This window comes from Armigeres subalbatus, chromosome 1 (genome assembly GCF_024139115.2).
Source record: "Armigeres subalbatus isolate Guangzhou_Male chromosome 1, GZ_Asu_2, whole genome shotgun sequence".
Lineage (NCBI taxonomy): Eukaryota > Metazoa > Arthropoda > Insecta > Diptera > Culicidae > Armigeres > Armigeres subalbatus.
In genome coordinates, this window is record NC_085139.1 from 85,540,100 (window position 1) to 85,556,523 (window position 16,424).

General features: G+C 45.0%; 1 protein-coding gene across 2 annotated transcripts in view; it reads right to left on the bottom strand.

Annotated features, from left to right (window-relative positions):
* Positions 1-15,341, bottom strand: part of LOC134227742 (prion-like-(Q/N-rich) domain-bearing protein 25) — a 118,618-nt gene extending 103,277 nt beyond the window's left edge. The window contains exon 1 of one of the 2 annotated variants that reach the window (XM_062709435.1): positions 15,199-15,341. Coding sequence is in view for 1 of the 2 variants with exons in the window: in XM_062709418.1 (XP_062565402.1) it covers positions 3,897-3,954 (58 nt within the window). In the remaining variant the exon portion in view is untranslated. Of the gene's footprint in view, positions 1-3,896; positions 4,239-15,198 lie in introns of those variants that run through there. The other variant, XM_062709418.1, reaches the window with a different exon arrangement.
* Between the last annotated feature and the right edge of the window lie 1,083 nt (positions 15,342-16,424).

Genomic DNA, 16,424 nt, shown 5'->3' on the forward strand with positions numbered 1-16,424 from the left:
CAGGAATCGGTTTATTTTCGTGAGGAAGGTTGGATCTCATTTTCTCGCTTCGAGCTGGGGTTGGAGATTACCAACTAGACTCACAGTAACGTCCACACAGGTGGAGATTTTCGTAAGTGCATCTTCGTGTATCGGCATTTGTCCTGGTTTAAAAGATGTACTTCGGTTCAGGTTTATTTTAAGGCTTACTTGGGGTATAGTCGACTACCCTAAGTTGAAGCCGGGGTGATTGTAATTTGAGAGTGTAGGTTTATGAATGAGTTTAGTATGAGTCAGGTCATCATCAACACATTCAATAGTACAATAGATTTCTCAAAGGTTTTTTTTCTTCCATTTCAAATTTTTTTTCAAAAGTTTTTTTCCGTTTCAAATCCTTTCCAAAGTTTTTCTTCCGTTTAATCAAATCTTCAATATAATTCAATATAGTTCTAAATTTTAGTAGCATGATATGAATGAATTCGCTGGAGACCGGAGACCGATGGTCGCTGATGGTCAGTGGCAGATGTAGCTATGCAGGCTGCATGCTGTAAACAGAGATAGAGTTGATTAATTTCAACGATGATTCTATATGACCCCGAAATTCTGAAATTCTCACGCTGTTAAAATTTTGGCCTACGAAAATTTGATTGGCTTTTGTTATTAACACAGCATCGCCAATCAAATTTTCGTAAATTTAGTAGGGAGTGATGTAACGGCCATTCGGTCCGTTACAGTCGTGTAAATATTTATAACAAAGCCATTTGAATTAATGTAATTATAGAAAGTAGTTTAATTAATATTTTCCTGTAAATAGTATAAAGCTATGAAATAATTCCATTCCAGTACACCGCGTTTCAAAAGCTCTTTTATTCTCTCACGCTCGCAGAACGCCCAGAACGTTCTAGATCAACGTGCCTACCATGTGGCGAGCGCGTGTGATTACGTCACGGGTCGGGTAGTGACCATCCACCTGGGGAAAATCCCAACAAAGCCTCTTTAATAATTTTCGGGAAAGATCGGCAGGCAAAGTAGGCTGTAATCCGAATGGATTAATTGCTTCCTGCACTTCGATCGTTAGGAGGGGGAAATGCGATCTAGGGACTTCGTGAGGTCAAAACCGAAGGCTAAGAATTAGGACAATCTTACATTTAATCTGAGGATTCTTGACTGTGACTCGTTCACTTTGATCTGGATTGTGGAAGAGGCAGGAGTTGTCCGATTTAGTTTCGCGTCGTGAGGTGATCTTACAGGTAGACAAGTGACATGGTAGCCTCTTTGAATTTACTAATTCGAGTTAAACCTCTCTCCTAGTTATAGCAAAGACAGTCGTTAACTAGTTCCTAGTTTAGCTAAAAACTGTGCTGGTTGAGGAAAGTGTGCGAGTGTGGAGCGACAATCAGGTAAATCACGTGCTTTTAAATGTGCTTTGAATGTGCTTGTAACAGCGTGGCGAACACGTTTAATCTTCAGAATCGTGGCCGGTGTGCTGAAAGCCCGTCACCTCACCCGTTTACCAGTGACCATTCCTGACCCCACTCTGCAGCTTCGAAGTTTCCCGGCGGTCCACTTTGCCGGAAGGGGCCGCGACCGTCAATTTCGCGCCCAGGCAGGGCGAAGGCAAGTCAGCAGCAACAGCAAACGTTTTCCCGCTGTCGGTGACGACCGAGAGCGCAGCAGCAGCAGCAAAGCAAAGTCCACATCTCGTTGGCGAGGCGCCGTCGGCGCATGAAGTAATACCATAGCGTAGAAGGAGGAACCGCAACAGAGCGCGCACCGCGACCGCGGTGTAAGAGACCGGCATCGTGTTAGATGAGCCGTAGGTAAGCGTCACCTTCTCCACCAACCCGTAAGCACATGGCAAGCGTCGCCATCTCCGTCCGTGGAGCACGTGCGTAGGCGTCGTCCGCTCATCAGGCCGCCTGCGGTGCCGCATCATCTCGTCGCGAACAGCATCGTCCGGCAAGCCAACGATAGCAACGTCCCCGTCGTGGAGCTACAACGGCGACAATAATACGAATGGTCCGTAAGTAAACGCATGCGAAAGTAAATTTCCCAAGCTTGGTGAAGAATCGTTTGGTTTTGCCTGCTCCCAATTTTGGTTGGTGATGCGTGGCGGTGAGAGGCTATTTTTCTATTAGCCGATCCCTGAAAGTGAATGCCCACACCACACAAAAGCACGTGATAGGAGATAATTAGATTACGAAAGAATAGAAGCGAACAGAAGAAGTGAAGAGAGAGAGAGTTTTTGAATGGATAGATTGTAGGCCTACGAAATAAATAATTGAATTGAACTGCGAATATGTATATTGTTGATGAGCTTGAATAAATAGCAATAGGGTACCACCGACAATCCGACTTGTTTAGTTCGCAGGAACGAGAAGAGGTAATGTAGAGGAGGTTTCCATGTCACCCGGTTTCGTTATTTTGTAGCATTTTCTTTGATTGTTTTACTGGGGAGGTTGGCCCTGAATCCAACCAACGGACACTCTCCATTTTTTCAGATCTGATCGGGGTGAGCTGTTTATAGCCAACCGATGATGATAACGACTGTAAGCGGATATTCTGCTTTCGACTAGGTTGTCTTTCTTTCGATTAACGATCGATCTGTGTTTTGAAGGGGGAGTAATTTTTATTTGGAATACCTGTAGCCTGCCGATCTTCGCGCTTTCCTTCCATTATTGGAAAACAATAACCCTTTCCCCTGAAAGGTCTTAGGCCGGGCAACCCTAAAACAGGTGGATGGTCTCCATTAGGAGTGGCGCTTAAACCATCCGCTAATCCTTTCGGAAGGCGCGGACGGATCGTACGGTTATAAGTGTCCACCTTATATGGATTGAAGCAGATGGTGATGCCCTTCCGAATTTATTATTCAACACAAGGGCCCAATTGAGAGATCAGTCCTACAGAGGAACGGCACTATCATCACACGGTAGCATATGCTCATGCACTTTGTGGATGCCATCGTTCGGGAACTGAAGGAACATCACCCAATACCGAAGGTTATGGAGCTCTACAATACGCCAGGCATAAGAGTATCGACACTGTAGCCTACCAAGTATCCAGATACCAGGAATCAAAGATAATTTCAAGATCTTTTCATTGAAAATATTAAAAAAAAAACAAAAGTCGTCGAAGATAATTGCATTGAAAATTAAGGGAATATATGATTTTTCGGCGTATCCATGAAAATATATAATGAATCACCCACGGTCACCATTAATTACATGCGCATGTTTTTCACTTCATAATATTCGCTTGTCTACGTACTAGTGATTTGTTGTGTATACCTACGGAGGATAAATCCAAATAATTAGTTAAGTTAGTTAAGTGTAACTAAACATTAAATCTCTGCTGTTGTTATCCGAGTACGACGTGCCTGATTTGTTGACAAAAATGGCACTGTATGCACCCTCACGATCGCTTTAACGAAGAGATTTGAGCACCAAAGAAAGGCATAACTCCAATTGTTCAGCCAACAGCTGCTTTGTCGACATTGTCCATCATTTCAACTGAGATTTGGATCAATTCGGCTTCAAAATCAGCTCATCTGCATCTCATCAACAGCTGAACAAATATTTCAACAACTTACCCTTTTTGAGTTTTCATGTAGAACACACAGTCAGATAAAATAGATAATAAATAATAATCACAAATGAAGCACATTAGTTTGATTTTGTTATAAGTCGTTTTAGCAATATTTTGCAAAACGATTTAATATTTCAAAATTTGATTGAAACTTGTGCTATCTTCCTCCATATATTTGTTACTACATGAAAATATAACACTCATTTTTTGTGAACAACATCTGAGATTAAATTATAAAAATTATTGGTAGAATCTGGAATACTATTTAAAAACTATTGTTCATTTAGGTCGTATACTTAGCTGCTAAAACTGTGAACTATTATTAGTCTAACCTTTTGATTTATTAACACTGGTATCGATGGATCCTTGTGGTTCTAATTTAATCAACATTAACACTGGCACCTCTCCGCGCACCACTAGTGGGGAGGGGCGCAATTTACGCCGCACCTCTCTCGGACAGTTGTATATCCTCTAACGGATGCAACACACCAGCTTTTCGAATCACATCACAACACAATCATCATATTTTCCAGGCGAATCGTAACGATTCAAACTGTAAACTAATCAACCAGTTGTTGTAGTTCCGTCAACCGTGGGTATTATCCAATAATAGTTGACAACCGGGCACGACGAGGTCGACGATGAAGGCGAAGGCAATGATTACTCACTAACAAACACACCTACACCCCACATGCGAACACAAACAGAAACCATTCGTTCCCGCCAAGTCACCGTCAGTAACAGACATGCGACACGATGGCGGATAAGCGGGAAAAACAATCCGATCCTTTGTAAAGTAACCGACGGACCGACCGGGCAGACCGCGACCATCCGCAGAAGACACACGCCAACCAGCGACCGACTACGACTCTTTACCGAGCGATAGAAAGCACACCATAAATATGATTACCAGCCAACACCAGGTAGCGCAACTACTGGTTGGTAAGGGGGCGGGGACGGTGCACTTGTAAACGAGGTAGCAAACAACAGAACTGCGCTGGACATGCTGCTCACGGAAAGTGATGGGAAGATAGCGTGGAAAAACTACCATGCCGCTCCATTATTTCCCGGGAAAAGCGCAATTCAATTGACAGAACACAGAACAATATTTAATGAGATCCACAAGAAGAGCGAACATTGCTGAGTAAATGAACCGCCATAATGTGTAATGTGTGTGGAATATTTAATGTTTGTATTCATAGCAAACAATCCTGGCTCCGTTCGATGGTTCACTAGTTCAAGGAGGGGGGAGGGGGACAATGCCGATTAGAGTCGCGCCATCTGTGTGTTATGTGTATAGTCTGGAGCCGGAAAATTGATCGCCGATTTTTAAAACTGCTTTTTTCACCATGATATTGCTGTTGATAGTTTATGTTCTTAAAATTAAAATGATGAATCAAGTCATTTACACTATATTGATGGCATTTTCATGCAATAAAAAAAGTATGCTCATGTCTTTGCCCCTCTTATATACCACGTTAAGATGAGCAATGTGTTGCAGCGGTATGATCCTAGAGCTATTTTTCCGAGCACAGAATAAATACCTATTCTCATTCCAGAAAGGAGAACACAAGGCAGAATGGATTTACAATAACTGCTTCATCGAAATTTGTAGCCTACCAATGATATGATTTTTTCCTTCTACTAGACTATTCGCAAGCTTGTTGCTTTATTAAACGTGAGGCAAAATTCAAAGTCCTCATTCATTTGTTCATGCATTTCGTCAGATTTCCCTAAAGTCCACTAAATCTCCGAAAATATATTTCCCTGGAATTGATATTTATCCAAATATCACATTCCTCCGAAATGATCACGGGAGGAGAGTGGGTTTGACGGCTGAACCACGCGTTTTTATTTTATTTTAATATTTGTATAAAAAGATTTTCTCGAATTCTCGACAAATAATATTAACAATAACAACTGTTGTTGTTTCGCTCTCATCACGTGCGGTCGTTTGGCAACTAGCTTGCTTTCGGACTGTGGTAAATATTGGCACGGTTGTTAGTACCTACCACACAGCATTGTTTCTCGTTTTGCTAATTCGTGTTCGTTCGAACGGTCACCTCTACTGTGGGTGGTGGAAACGTGCGAAATGATCGTCAACACTGTCCAATTTCGTTTCCCGCCTATTGCTCCCTGATCAACATGGGTTGTGATCGCCAGGTTTGTTCGAAAGTTTGACACTGATTTCTCTCTTTTCGAAATGGTAGCGGTAACTGGGGTAATATGCAACCCAGGGGCAAAACTAGTTCTTGGCATTTATAGCGATGGTTTACTACTGGGTCGGAAGTTTTTTATTCTTTATTGAGGTGTTTTTTTTATTTTTAATTAAGTTCAACAACGAGGAATGCAAGTTCGAGATCAAGTAGCTTAGCCAGAAAACTTGTTTCTGGAATAAGGGGAGGGGGCCAGTTACGCCGGGAAATTCTTCGGAAGTTTCACCAGGCATTCCCCGGAAGAACTACCAGAATTTCCTCCGATAGTTTTGCCAGGAAATCCCTCCAGGAATTCCTCCGGAAGTTCCTCAAGGAATTCCTCCGGAAGTTCCTCCAGGAATTCCTCCGGAAGTTCCTCCAGGAATTCCTTCGGAAGTTCCTCCCGGAATTCCTCCGGAAGTTCCTCCCGGAATTCCTCCGGAAGTTCCTCCCGGAATTCCTCCGGAAGTTCCTCCAGGAATTCCTCCGGAAGTTCCTCCAGGAATTCCTCCGTAAGTTCCTCCAGGAATTCCTCAGGTAGTTTTTCCAGGAATTCCTCCGTAAATTCCTCCAGGAATTCCTCCATAAGTTCCTCCATGAATTCCTAGGGAAGTTCCTCCAGGAATTCCTCCGGAAGTTCCTCCAGGAAATCGTCCGAGAGTTCCTCCAGGAATTCCTCCGGAAGTTCCTCCAGGAATTCCTCCGAAAGTTCCTCCAGGAATTCCTCCGGAAGTTCCTCCAGGAATTCCTCCGGAAGTTCCTCCAGGAATTCCTCCGGAAGTTCCTCCAGGAATTCCTCCGGTAGTTCCTCCAGGAATTCCTCCGGAAGTTCCTCCAGGAATTCCTCCGGAAGTTCCTCCAGGAATTCCTCCGGAAGTTCCTCCAGGAATTCCTCCGGAAGTTCCTCCAGGAATTCCTCTGGAAGTTCCTCCAGGAATTCCTCCGGAAGTTCCTCCGGAATTCTGAAATTCCTCCAGGGATTCCTTCGGAGGTTCCTCCAGGAATTCCTCCGGAAACTCCTCCCGTAATTCCTCCGGAAGTTCCTTCCAGGAATTCCTTCAGAAGTTCCTCCAGGAATTCCCCCGGAAGTTCCCCCCAGGATTCCTCTGGAAGTTCCTCCAGGAATTCCTCCGGAAGTTCCTCCAGGAATCCCTCCGGAAGTTCCTCCAGGAATTCCTCCGGAAGTTCCTCCAGGAATTCCTCCGGAAGTTCCTCCAGGAATTCCTCCGGAAGTTCCTCCAGGAATTCCTCCGGAAGTTCCTCCAGGAATTCCTCCGGAAGTTCCTCCATGAATCCCTCCGGAAGTTCCTCCAGGAATTCCTCCGGAAGTTCCTCCAGGAATTCCTCCGGAAGTTCCTCCAGGAATACCTCCGGAAGTTCCTCCAGGAATTCCTCCGGAAGTTCCTCCAGGAATTCCTCCGGAAGTTCCTCCAGGAATTCCTCCGGAAGTTCCTCCAGGAATTCCTCCGGAAGTTCCTCCAGGAATTCCTCCGGAAGTTTCTCCAGGAATTCCTCCGGAAGTTTCTCCAGGAATTCCTCCGGAAGTTCCTCAAGGAATTCCTCCGGAAGTTCCTCCAGGAATTCCTCCGGAAGTTCCTCCAGGAATTCCTTCGGAAGTTCCTCCAGGAATTCCTCCGGAAGTTCCTCCAGTAATTCCTAAGGAAGTTCCTCCAGTAATTCCTACGGAAGTTTTTCCAGGAATTCTTACGGAAGTTCCTCCAGGAATTCCTACGGAAGTTCTTTCAGGAATACCTACGGAAGTTCCTGCAGGAATTCCTAGGGAAGTTCCTCCAGTAATTCCTACGGAAGTTCCACCAGTAATTCCTACGGAAGTTTTTCCAGGAATTCTTACGGAAGATCCTACAGAACTTCTTACGGAAGTTCTTCCAGGAATTCCTACGGAAGTTCTTCCAGGAATTCCTACGGAAGTTCCCTCCGGAATTCCTTCATAAGTTCCTCCAGGAATTCCTCCGAAAGTTCTTCCAGGAATTCCTCCGGAAGTTCCTCCAGAAATTCCTACGGAAGTTCCTTCTTACGGAAGTTCCTCAAGGAATTCCTCCGGAAGTTCTTCCAGGAATTCCTAAGGAAGTTCCTCCAGGAGTTCCTAAGGAAGTTCCTCCAGGAATTCCTCCGGAAGTTCCTCCAGGAATTCCTCTGGAAGTTCCTCCAGGAATTCCTCCGGAAGTTCCTCCAGAAATTCCTCCGGAAGTTCCTCCAGGAATTCCTCCGGAAGTTCCTCCAGGAATTCCTCCGGAAGTTCCTCCAGGAATTCCTCCGGAAGTTCCTCCAGGAATTCCTCCGGAAGTTCCTCCAGGAATTCCTCCGGAAGTTCCTCCGGAAGTTCCTCCAGGAATTCCTCCGGAAGTTCCTCCAGGAATTCCTCCGGAAGTTCCTCCAGGAATACCTCCGGAAGTTCCTCCAGGAATTCCTCCGGAAGTTCCTCCAGGAATCCCTCCGGAAGTTCCTCCAGGAATTCCTCCGGAAGTTCCTCCAGGAATTCCTCCGAAAGTTCCTCCAGGAATTCCTCCGGAAGTTCCTCCAGGAATTCCTCCGGAAGTTCCTCCAGGAATCCTCCGAAGTTCCTCCAGGAATTCCTCCGGAAGTTCCTCCAGGAATTCCTCCGGAAGTTCCTCCAGGAATTCCTCCGGAAGTTTCTCCAGGAATTCCTCCGGAAGTTCCTCCAGGAATTCCTCCGGAAGTTCCTCCAGGAATTCCTCCGGAAGTTCCTCCAGGAATTCCTCCGGAAGTTCCTCCAGGAATTCCTCCGGAAGTTCCTCCAGGAATTCCTCCGGAAGTTTCTCCAGGAATGTTTAGAGCGCCCACTATAACCACGCTACCACATAAACTGATTGAAAACAATTTTTCGCACGAACGCTTGTGCCGGAGTATATCGTACTGTAATTTATCCGGATAAAATGAATGGTGGAGAGATCTGTTGTTGCGTGAGTGAGTGAGAAATCCGAACCCTGAACATTTGAATTGATTTGTAAATCGTTTGTCAATTCTCCACACAAACTCAATCATTTCCAGCTTATCACAGATATGTGTACTGTTGTGGGATAAGATGCAGTAAATTGAGCTTTCTGAACTATTCAAAGTTTTTTCGTAAAATGAACAAAAATGGACTGAACAGATGTTCTAGTTGAATGCGATCATCCATTTTTTATAGATCTTTATTTGAAACAACCAATTTGTCCGCAATAATCGAAAGACAGCGGTTGAAATAACTGCCAAGTAGTGTGTAACTGGCGTGTATAACCGGTATGAATCACAGCTTCAGCAAGCACAGCAAAGTGAAAACATCAATGGCAATTGTTGGTCACGGTGTGTTTATGGGGAAACATTATTTAAAAAAAAATCAGTATCTTTGAAACACCCACCACGTGAAAGTAGATGCTCTCCTCTTTCATATAGTGGGTAAACGAAAATGTTCTATCGGGGAATCTAGAACAATTTTTATTTTTTTCACTATTTTTGGTGCAAATTCCATAGAAAAGTCTCAAATGATAGCCGATTTAACCCCCCCAAAAATGTATGGAAAAGTGACCCCCGAGAGAACATTTTAAAAATGCACCTTCGTGAAAGAGGACAACCTATACTTTTGTGTAGTGAGTGTTTCAGAGATACTGATTTTTTGAAAATAAGCCTCTTCGGACAAACACACCGTGAGTAATAGGGGAAATATGTATAAAATGCGCCACCACTTTGTCTTGGTTTACACCCTGGTGGAACTTCCGGAGGTATTCCTGGAGGAACTTCTGGAGGAATTCCTGGAGGAACTTCCGGAGGAATTCCTGAAGGAACTTCCGGAGGAATTCCTGGAGGAGCTTCCGGAGGAATTCCTGGAGGAACTTCCGGAGGAATTCCTGGGGAACTTCCGGAGGAATTCCTGGAGGAACTTCCGGAGGAATTACTGGAGGAACTTCCAGAGGAATTCCTGGAGGAACTTCCAGAGGAATTCCTGGAGGAACTTCCGGAGGAATTACTGGAGAAACTTCCGGAGGAATTCCTGGAGGAACTTCCGGAGGAATTCCTGGAGGAACTTCCGGAGGAATTCCTGGAGGAACTTCCGGAGGAATTCCTGGAGGAACTTCCGGAGGAATTCCTGGAGGAACTTCCGGAGGAATTCCTGGAGGAACTTCCGGAGGAATTCCTGGAGGAACTTCCGGAAGAATTCCTGGTGGAACTTCCGGAGGAATTCATGGAGGAACTTTCGGAGGAATTCCTGAAGGAACTTCCGGAGGAATTCCTGAAGGAACTTCCGGAGGAATTCCTGGAGGAACTTCCGGAGGAATTCCTGGAGGAACTTCCGGAGGAATTCCTGGAGGAACTTCCGGAGGAATTCCTGGAGGAACTTCCGGAGGAATTCCTGGAGGAACTTCCGGAGGAATTCCTGGAGGAACTTCCGGAGGAATTCCTGGAGGAACTTCCGGAAGAATTCCTGGAGGAACTTCCGGAGGAATTCCTGGAGGAACTTCCGGAGGAATTCCTGGAGAAACTTCCGGAGGAATTCCTGGGGAACTTCCGGAGGAATTCCTGGAGGAACTTCCGGAGGAATTGCTGGAGGAACTTCCGGAGGAATTGCTGGAGGAACTTCCGGAGGAATTCCTGGAGGAACTTCCGGAGGAATTCCTGGAGGAACTTCCGGAGGAATTCCTGGAGGAACTTCCGGAGGAATTCCTGGAGGAACTTCCGGAGGAATTCCTGGAGGAACTTCCGGAGGAATTCCTGGAGGAACTTCCAGAGGAATTCCTGGAGGAACTTCCAGAGGAATTCATGGAGGAACTTCCGGAGGAATTCCTGGAGGAATTCCTGGAGGAACTTCCGGAGGAATTCCTGGAGGAACTTCCGGAGGAATTCCTGGAGGAACTTCCGGAGGAATTCCTGGAGGAACTTCCGGAGGAATTCCTGGAGGAACTTCCGGAGGAATTCCTGGAGGAACTTCCCTAGGAATTCCTGGAGGAACTTCCGGAGGAATTCCTGGAGGAACTTCCGGAGGAATTCCTGGAGGAACTTCCGGAGGAATTCCTGGAGGAACTTCCGGAGGAATTCCTGGAGGGACTTCGAGAGGAATTCGTGGAGGGCCTTCCGGAGGAATTCCTGGAGGAACTTCCGGAGGAATTCCTGGAGGAACTTCCGGAGGAATTCCTGGAGGAACTTCCAGAGGAATTCCTGGAGGAACTTCCAGAGGAATTCCTGGAGGAACTTCCGGAGGAATTCCTGGAGGAACTTCCGGAGGAATTCCTGGAGGAACTTCCGGAGGAATTCCTGGAGGAACTTCCGGGGGAATTTCTGGAGGAACTTCCGGAGGAATTCCTGGAGGAACTTCCGGAGGAATTCCTGGAGGAACTTCCGGAGGAATTCATGGAGGAACTTCCGGAGGAATTCCTGGAGGAATTCCTGGAGGAACTTCCGGAGGAATTCCTGGAGGAACTTCCGGAGGAATTCCTGGAGGAACTTCCGGAGGAATTCCTGGAGGAACTTCCGGAGGAATTCCTGGAGGAACTTCCGGAGGAATTCCTGGAGGAACTTCCGGAGGAATTCCTGGAGGTACCTCCGGAGGAATTCCTGGAGGAACTTCCGGAGGAATTCCTGGAGGAACTTCCGGAGGAATTCCTGGAGGAACTTCCGGAGGAATTCCTGGAGGAACTTCCTGGGGAATTCCTGGAGGAACTTCCGGAGGAATTCCTGGAGGAACTTCCGGAGGAATTCCTGGAGGAACTTCCGGAGGAATTCCTGGAGGAACTTCCGGGGGAATTCCTGGAGGAACTTCCGGAGGAATTCCTGGAGGAACTTCCGGAGGAATTCCTGGAGGAACTTCCGAGGAATTCCTGGAGGAACTTCCGGAGGAATTCCTGGAGGAACTTCCGGAGGAATTCCTGGAGGAACTTCCGGAGGAATTCCTGGAGAAACTTCCGGAGGAATTCCTGGAGGAACTTCCGGAGGAATTCCTGGAGGAACTTCCGGAGGAATTCCTGGAGGAACTTCCGGAGGAATTCCTGGAGGAACTTCCGGAGGAATTCCTGGAGGAACTTCCGGAGGAATTCCTGGAGGAACTTCCGGAGGAATTCCTGGAGGAACTTCCGGAGGAATTCCTGGAGGAACTTCCGGAGGAATTCCTGGAGGAACTTCCGGAGGAATTCCTGGAGGAACTTCCGGAGGAATTCCTGGAGGAACTTCCGGAGGAATTCCTGGAGGAACTTCCGGAGGAATTCCTGGAGGAACTTCCGGAGGAATTCCTGGAGGAACTTCCTTAGGAACTCCTGGAGGAACTTCCTTAGGAATTCCTGGAAGAACTTCCGGAGGAATTCCTTGAGGAACTTCCGTAAGAAGGAACTTCCGTAGGAATTTCTGGAGGAACTTCCGGAGGAATTCCTGGAAGAACTTTCGGAGGAATTCCTGGAGGAACTTATGAAGGAATTCCGGAGGGAACTTCCGTAGGAATTCCTGGAAGAACTTCCGTAGGAATTCCTGGAAGAACTTCCGTAAGAAGTTCTGTAGGATCTTCCGTAAGAATTCCTGGAAAAACTTCCGTAGGAATTACTGGAGGAACTTCCGTAGGAATTACTGGAGGAACTTCCCTAGGAATTCCTGCAGGAACTTCCGTAGGTATTCCTGAAAGAACTTCCGTAGGAATTCCTGGAGGAACTTCCGTAAGAATTCCTGGAAAAACTTCCGTAGGAATTACTGGAGGAACTTCCTTAGGAATTACTGGAGGGACTTCCGGAGGAATTCCTCCGGAAGTTCCTCCAGGAATTCCTTCGGAAGTTCCTCCAGGAATTCCTCCGGAAGTTCCTCCAGGAATTCCTCCGGAGGTACCTCCAGGAATTCCTCCGGAAATTCCTCCAGGAATTCCTCCGAAAGTTCCTCCAGGAATTCCTCCGGAAGTTCCTCCAGGAATTCCTCCGGAAGTTCCTCCAGGAATTCCTCCAGGAATTCCTCCGGAAGTTCCTCCATGAATTCCTCCGGAGGTTCCTCCAGGAATTTCTCCGGAAGTTCCTCCAGGAATTCCTCCGGAAGTTCCTCCAGGAATTCCTCCGGAAGTTCCTCCAGAAATTCCCCCGGAAGTTCCTCCAGGAATTCCTCCGGAAGTTCCTCCAGGAATTCCTCCGGAAGTTCCTCCAGGAATTCCTCCGGAAGTTCCTCCAGGAATTCCTCCGGAAGTTCCTCCAGGAATTCCTCCGGAAGTTCCTCCAGGAATTCCTCCGGAAGTTCCTCCAGGAATTCCTCTGGAAGTTCCTCCAGGAATTCCTCCGAAGTTCCTCCAGGAATTCCTCCGAAGTTCCTCCAGGAATTCCTCCGAAGTTCCTCCAGGAATTCCTCCGAAGTTCCTCCAGGAATTCCTCCGGAAGTTCCTCCAGGAATTCCTCCGGAAGTTCCTCCAGGAATTCCTCCGGAAGTTCCTCCAGGAATTCCTCCGGAAGTTCCTCCAGGAATTCCTCCGGAAGTTCCTCCAGTAATTCCTCCGGAAGTTCCTCCAGGAATTCCTCTGGAAGTTCCTCCAGGAATTCCTCTGGAAGTTCCTCCAGTAATTCCTCCGGAAGTTCCTCCAGGAATTCCTCCGGAAGTTCCCCAGGAATTCCTCCGGAAGTTCCTCCAGGAATTCCTCCAGAAGTTCCTCCAGGAATACCTCCGGAAGTTCCACCAGGGTGTAAACCAAGACAAAGTGGTGGCGCATTTTATACATATTTCCCCTATTACTCACGGTGTGTTTGTCCGAAGAGGCTTATTTTCAAAAAATCAGTATCTCTGAAACACTCACTACACAAAAGTATAGGTTGTCCTCTTTCACGAAGGTGCATTTTTAAAATGTTCTCTCGGGGGTCACTTTTCCATACATTTTTGGGGGGGTTAAATCGGCTATCATTTGAGACTTTTCTATGGAATTTGCACCAAAAATAGTGAAAAAAATAAAAATTGTTCTAGATTCTGATAGAACATTTTCGTTTACCCACTATATGAAAGAGGAGAGCATCTACTTTCACGTGGTGGGTGTTTCAAAGATACTGATTTTTTTTTAAATAATGTTTCCCCATAAACACACCGTGACCAACAATTGCCATTGATGTTTTCACTTTGCTGTGCTTGCTGAAGCTGTGATTCATACCGGTTATACACGCCAGTTACACACTACTTGGCAGTTATTTCAACCGCTGTCTTTCGATTATTGCGGACAAGTTGGTTGTTTCAAATAAAGATCTATAAAAAATGGATGATCGCATTCAACTAGAACATCTGTTCAGTCCATTTTTGTTCATTTTACGAAAAAACTTTGAATAGTTCAGAAAGCTCAATTTACTGCATCTTATCCCACAACAGTACACATATCTGTGATAAGCTGGAAATGATTGAGTTTGTGTGGAGAATTGACAAACGATTTACAAATCAATTCAAATGTTCAGGGTTCGGATTTCTCACTCACTCACGCAACAACAGATCTCTCCACCATCCATTTTATTCAGATAAATTACAGTACGATAAACTCCGGCACAAGCGATGATGCGAAAAATTGTTGTCAATCAGTTTATGTGGTAGCGTGGTTACAGTGGACGCTCTAAACATTTTAAAATTGTTTTGGGTTCGAATCCCACTGCGGTTCTAAATTTTTGTAAATATGCTTTTAAAATTTATCTGGAGAGGCGACGAGAAGGAAAATTTGTGGAGTAAAATTAAATTATCCGGCGAGCCGGCGCTCACGAATTTATCATCCGTTATTCTATCCGGAGAATACTTCCTCACAGGGGAACATGGAAAATCACACTCCGCTTAATGGATTAATCACGGGTTTTCATTCATATGAGTGAGAATTGGAAGCCTGTAAATGTTACAAATATGCGATCATGGGCAGTGTTAATGATGTACAAGAGATGAAAAAACGTCTAGCTTAATTGCAGTCTACTAACGAAATTGTGTGACTTATGTGAATTGTAGGAGATTACGATTGGTTAATGTCAATGATAAAAGAAAGCTGGAATAAAACTCTTTCTACATTTCAACCAAAAACATATTTATTAATACATATGTTTGCAGCTAGCTCTGCGGATTAAGACGTAGGGTAGGCAATTCGAAGAAGGTAAGTTCGATTTTCGGTTCGTGGGCGGGGAAGGCGACATTTTCGACATCAGAATACATTCATTGTACTTGTCCCATAAAACACATATTCAAGCAGTGTCAGTCGTAGAATATCTTTCAGTTAAAAACTATGAAAATGCTAATAGAAAATTAATTTGAAAAGGACAAGCTTCAAGACACTATTCTCATTGTCAATGGGCCATTAAAACTAAGCCTTTAATAGGTAACAAACATTGTCCATGGAGATTCAAATTACTGTTTCAAACAATTATTCATTTTTATGTTTACGACAGGAACAACACTGTTTGAGCACAAATCTGGGCTTCAACGTTTCCAACAGAAAAGGAGTTTAAACGATTATTCTTACCTGAAGGACGTTTCCGAGAAAAGCGGTAACCTTTTCTTCTGGCTGTATTGATTATATTGAGCAAAAGAAGCGTTTTTCTTCTGTCATTAAAAATACACTAGCACCATTCGTACTACATTCAAAATCATATTGTCGTTAGTTCGTAAGTTTTCAGAACATAAAATCACAACTCGAGCGCGAGAATCCTTTCACAACTTATCCTGGTAATGATACGCCATTATCGTTCTATCATTCGCTATCAGTTAGTAACATCGCAATCCACGCGACACGAATCGATCCGCGGTCACAAAACTATTACCGCCACCGAAAATGGTGACATTGATTTAATCAACTGCTTCTTTCTCATCCCCACGTGAACACACACCCTTCCGGCCAAGCACTACCGACTGGAGCCGAAACACACAGTTTCACTTTGTCGTTAAAACTAAAAGCGAACCAAAAAGTGGCCTAGCAGAAGTCCTGATGCCAGTTTTCGATGATTATATGTATCTACACCATCATGATTACACCTAGTGGGGCATGTAGCTATAGCGGGAACTAACTCTCGCGTTGTCGATAGCCGAACCGAAGACGAGAACAAGATCGAGGACGACGATGAAGTTGACAGAGGAAATCCAAATGCACACGTCCTTCTCGTACCTGTCGGTAGGGGTTTCCAAATTCTGTCGTGGAATCTCTTATCAAGTATCTGTGTCTCATGTCTTCTATCAAAGTTGCTAAAAGTATGATTTCCATATGTATGCTGCCCATCGTACTTAACTACACATGCGACTTTATTGTCTATTTTAGGCCTTTAGTCAGCAATTTGTTCATTAAGTAAAAAATATTTATGGAAAATATAAATTTAAGGAGAGTTTTGAGCTACTCCAGTCATTGGTGTTACTGTTAGATTGATTGGAGCAATCATACGTCCTCACTTCATTTATATGTATTGCATTAATCGACATATTACCATAATACATAATGCGTCAATAAAACGAACACGAATAGTACTGATTGCAAACGTCTGTACTCCTACGACACGATTCCAAAAACACTACAACGGAGAACGACACATTAATATCGGAGCCTTTCCGAGAATCATGAGCAAAAGTGCATCAGCAAATATGTACAGTGTACTACATGTATATGATACGTGTAAAAAATAAAGTTGTTAGCCATTGTTAAAGCCATCAAAAATGTGAGTAAAAATATTTTATTCAATAAATCTTCCTTATTCAATGCAA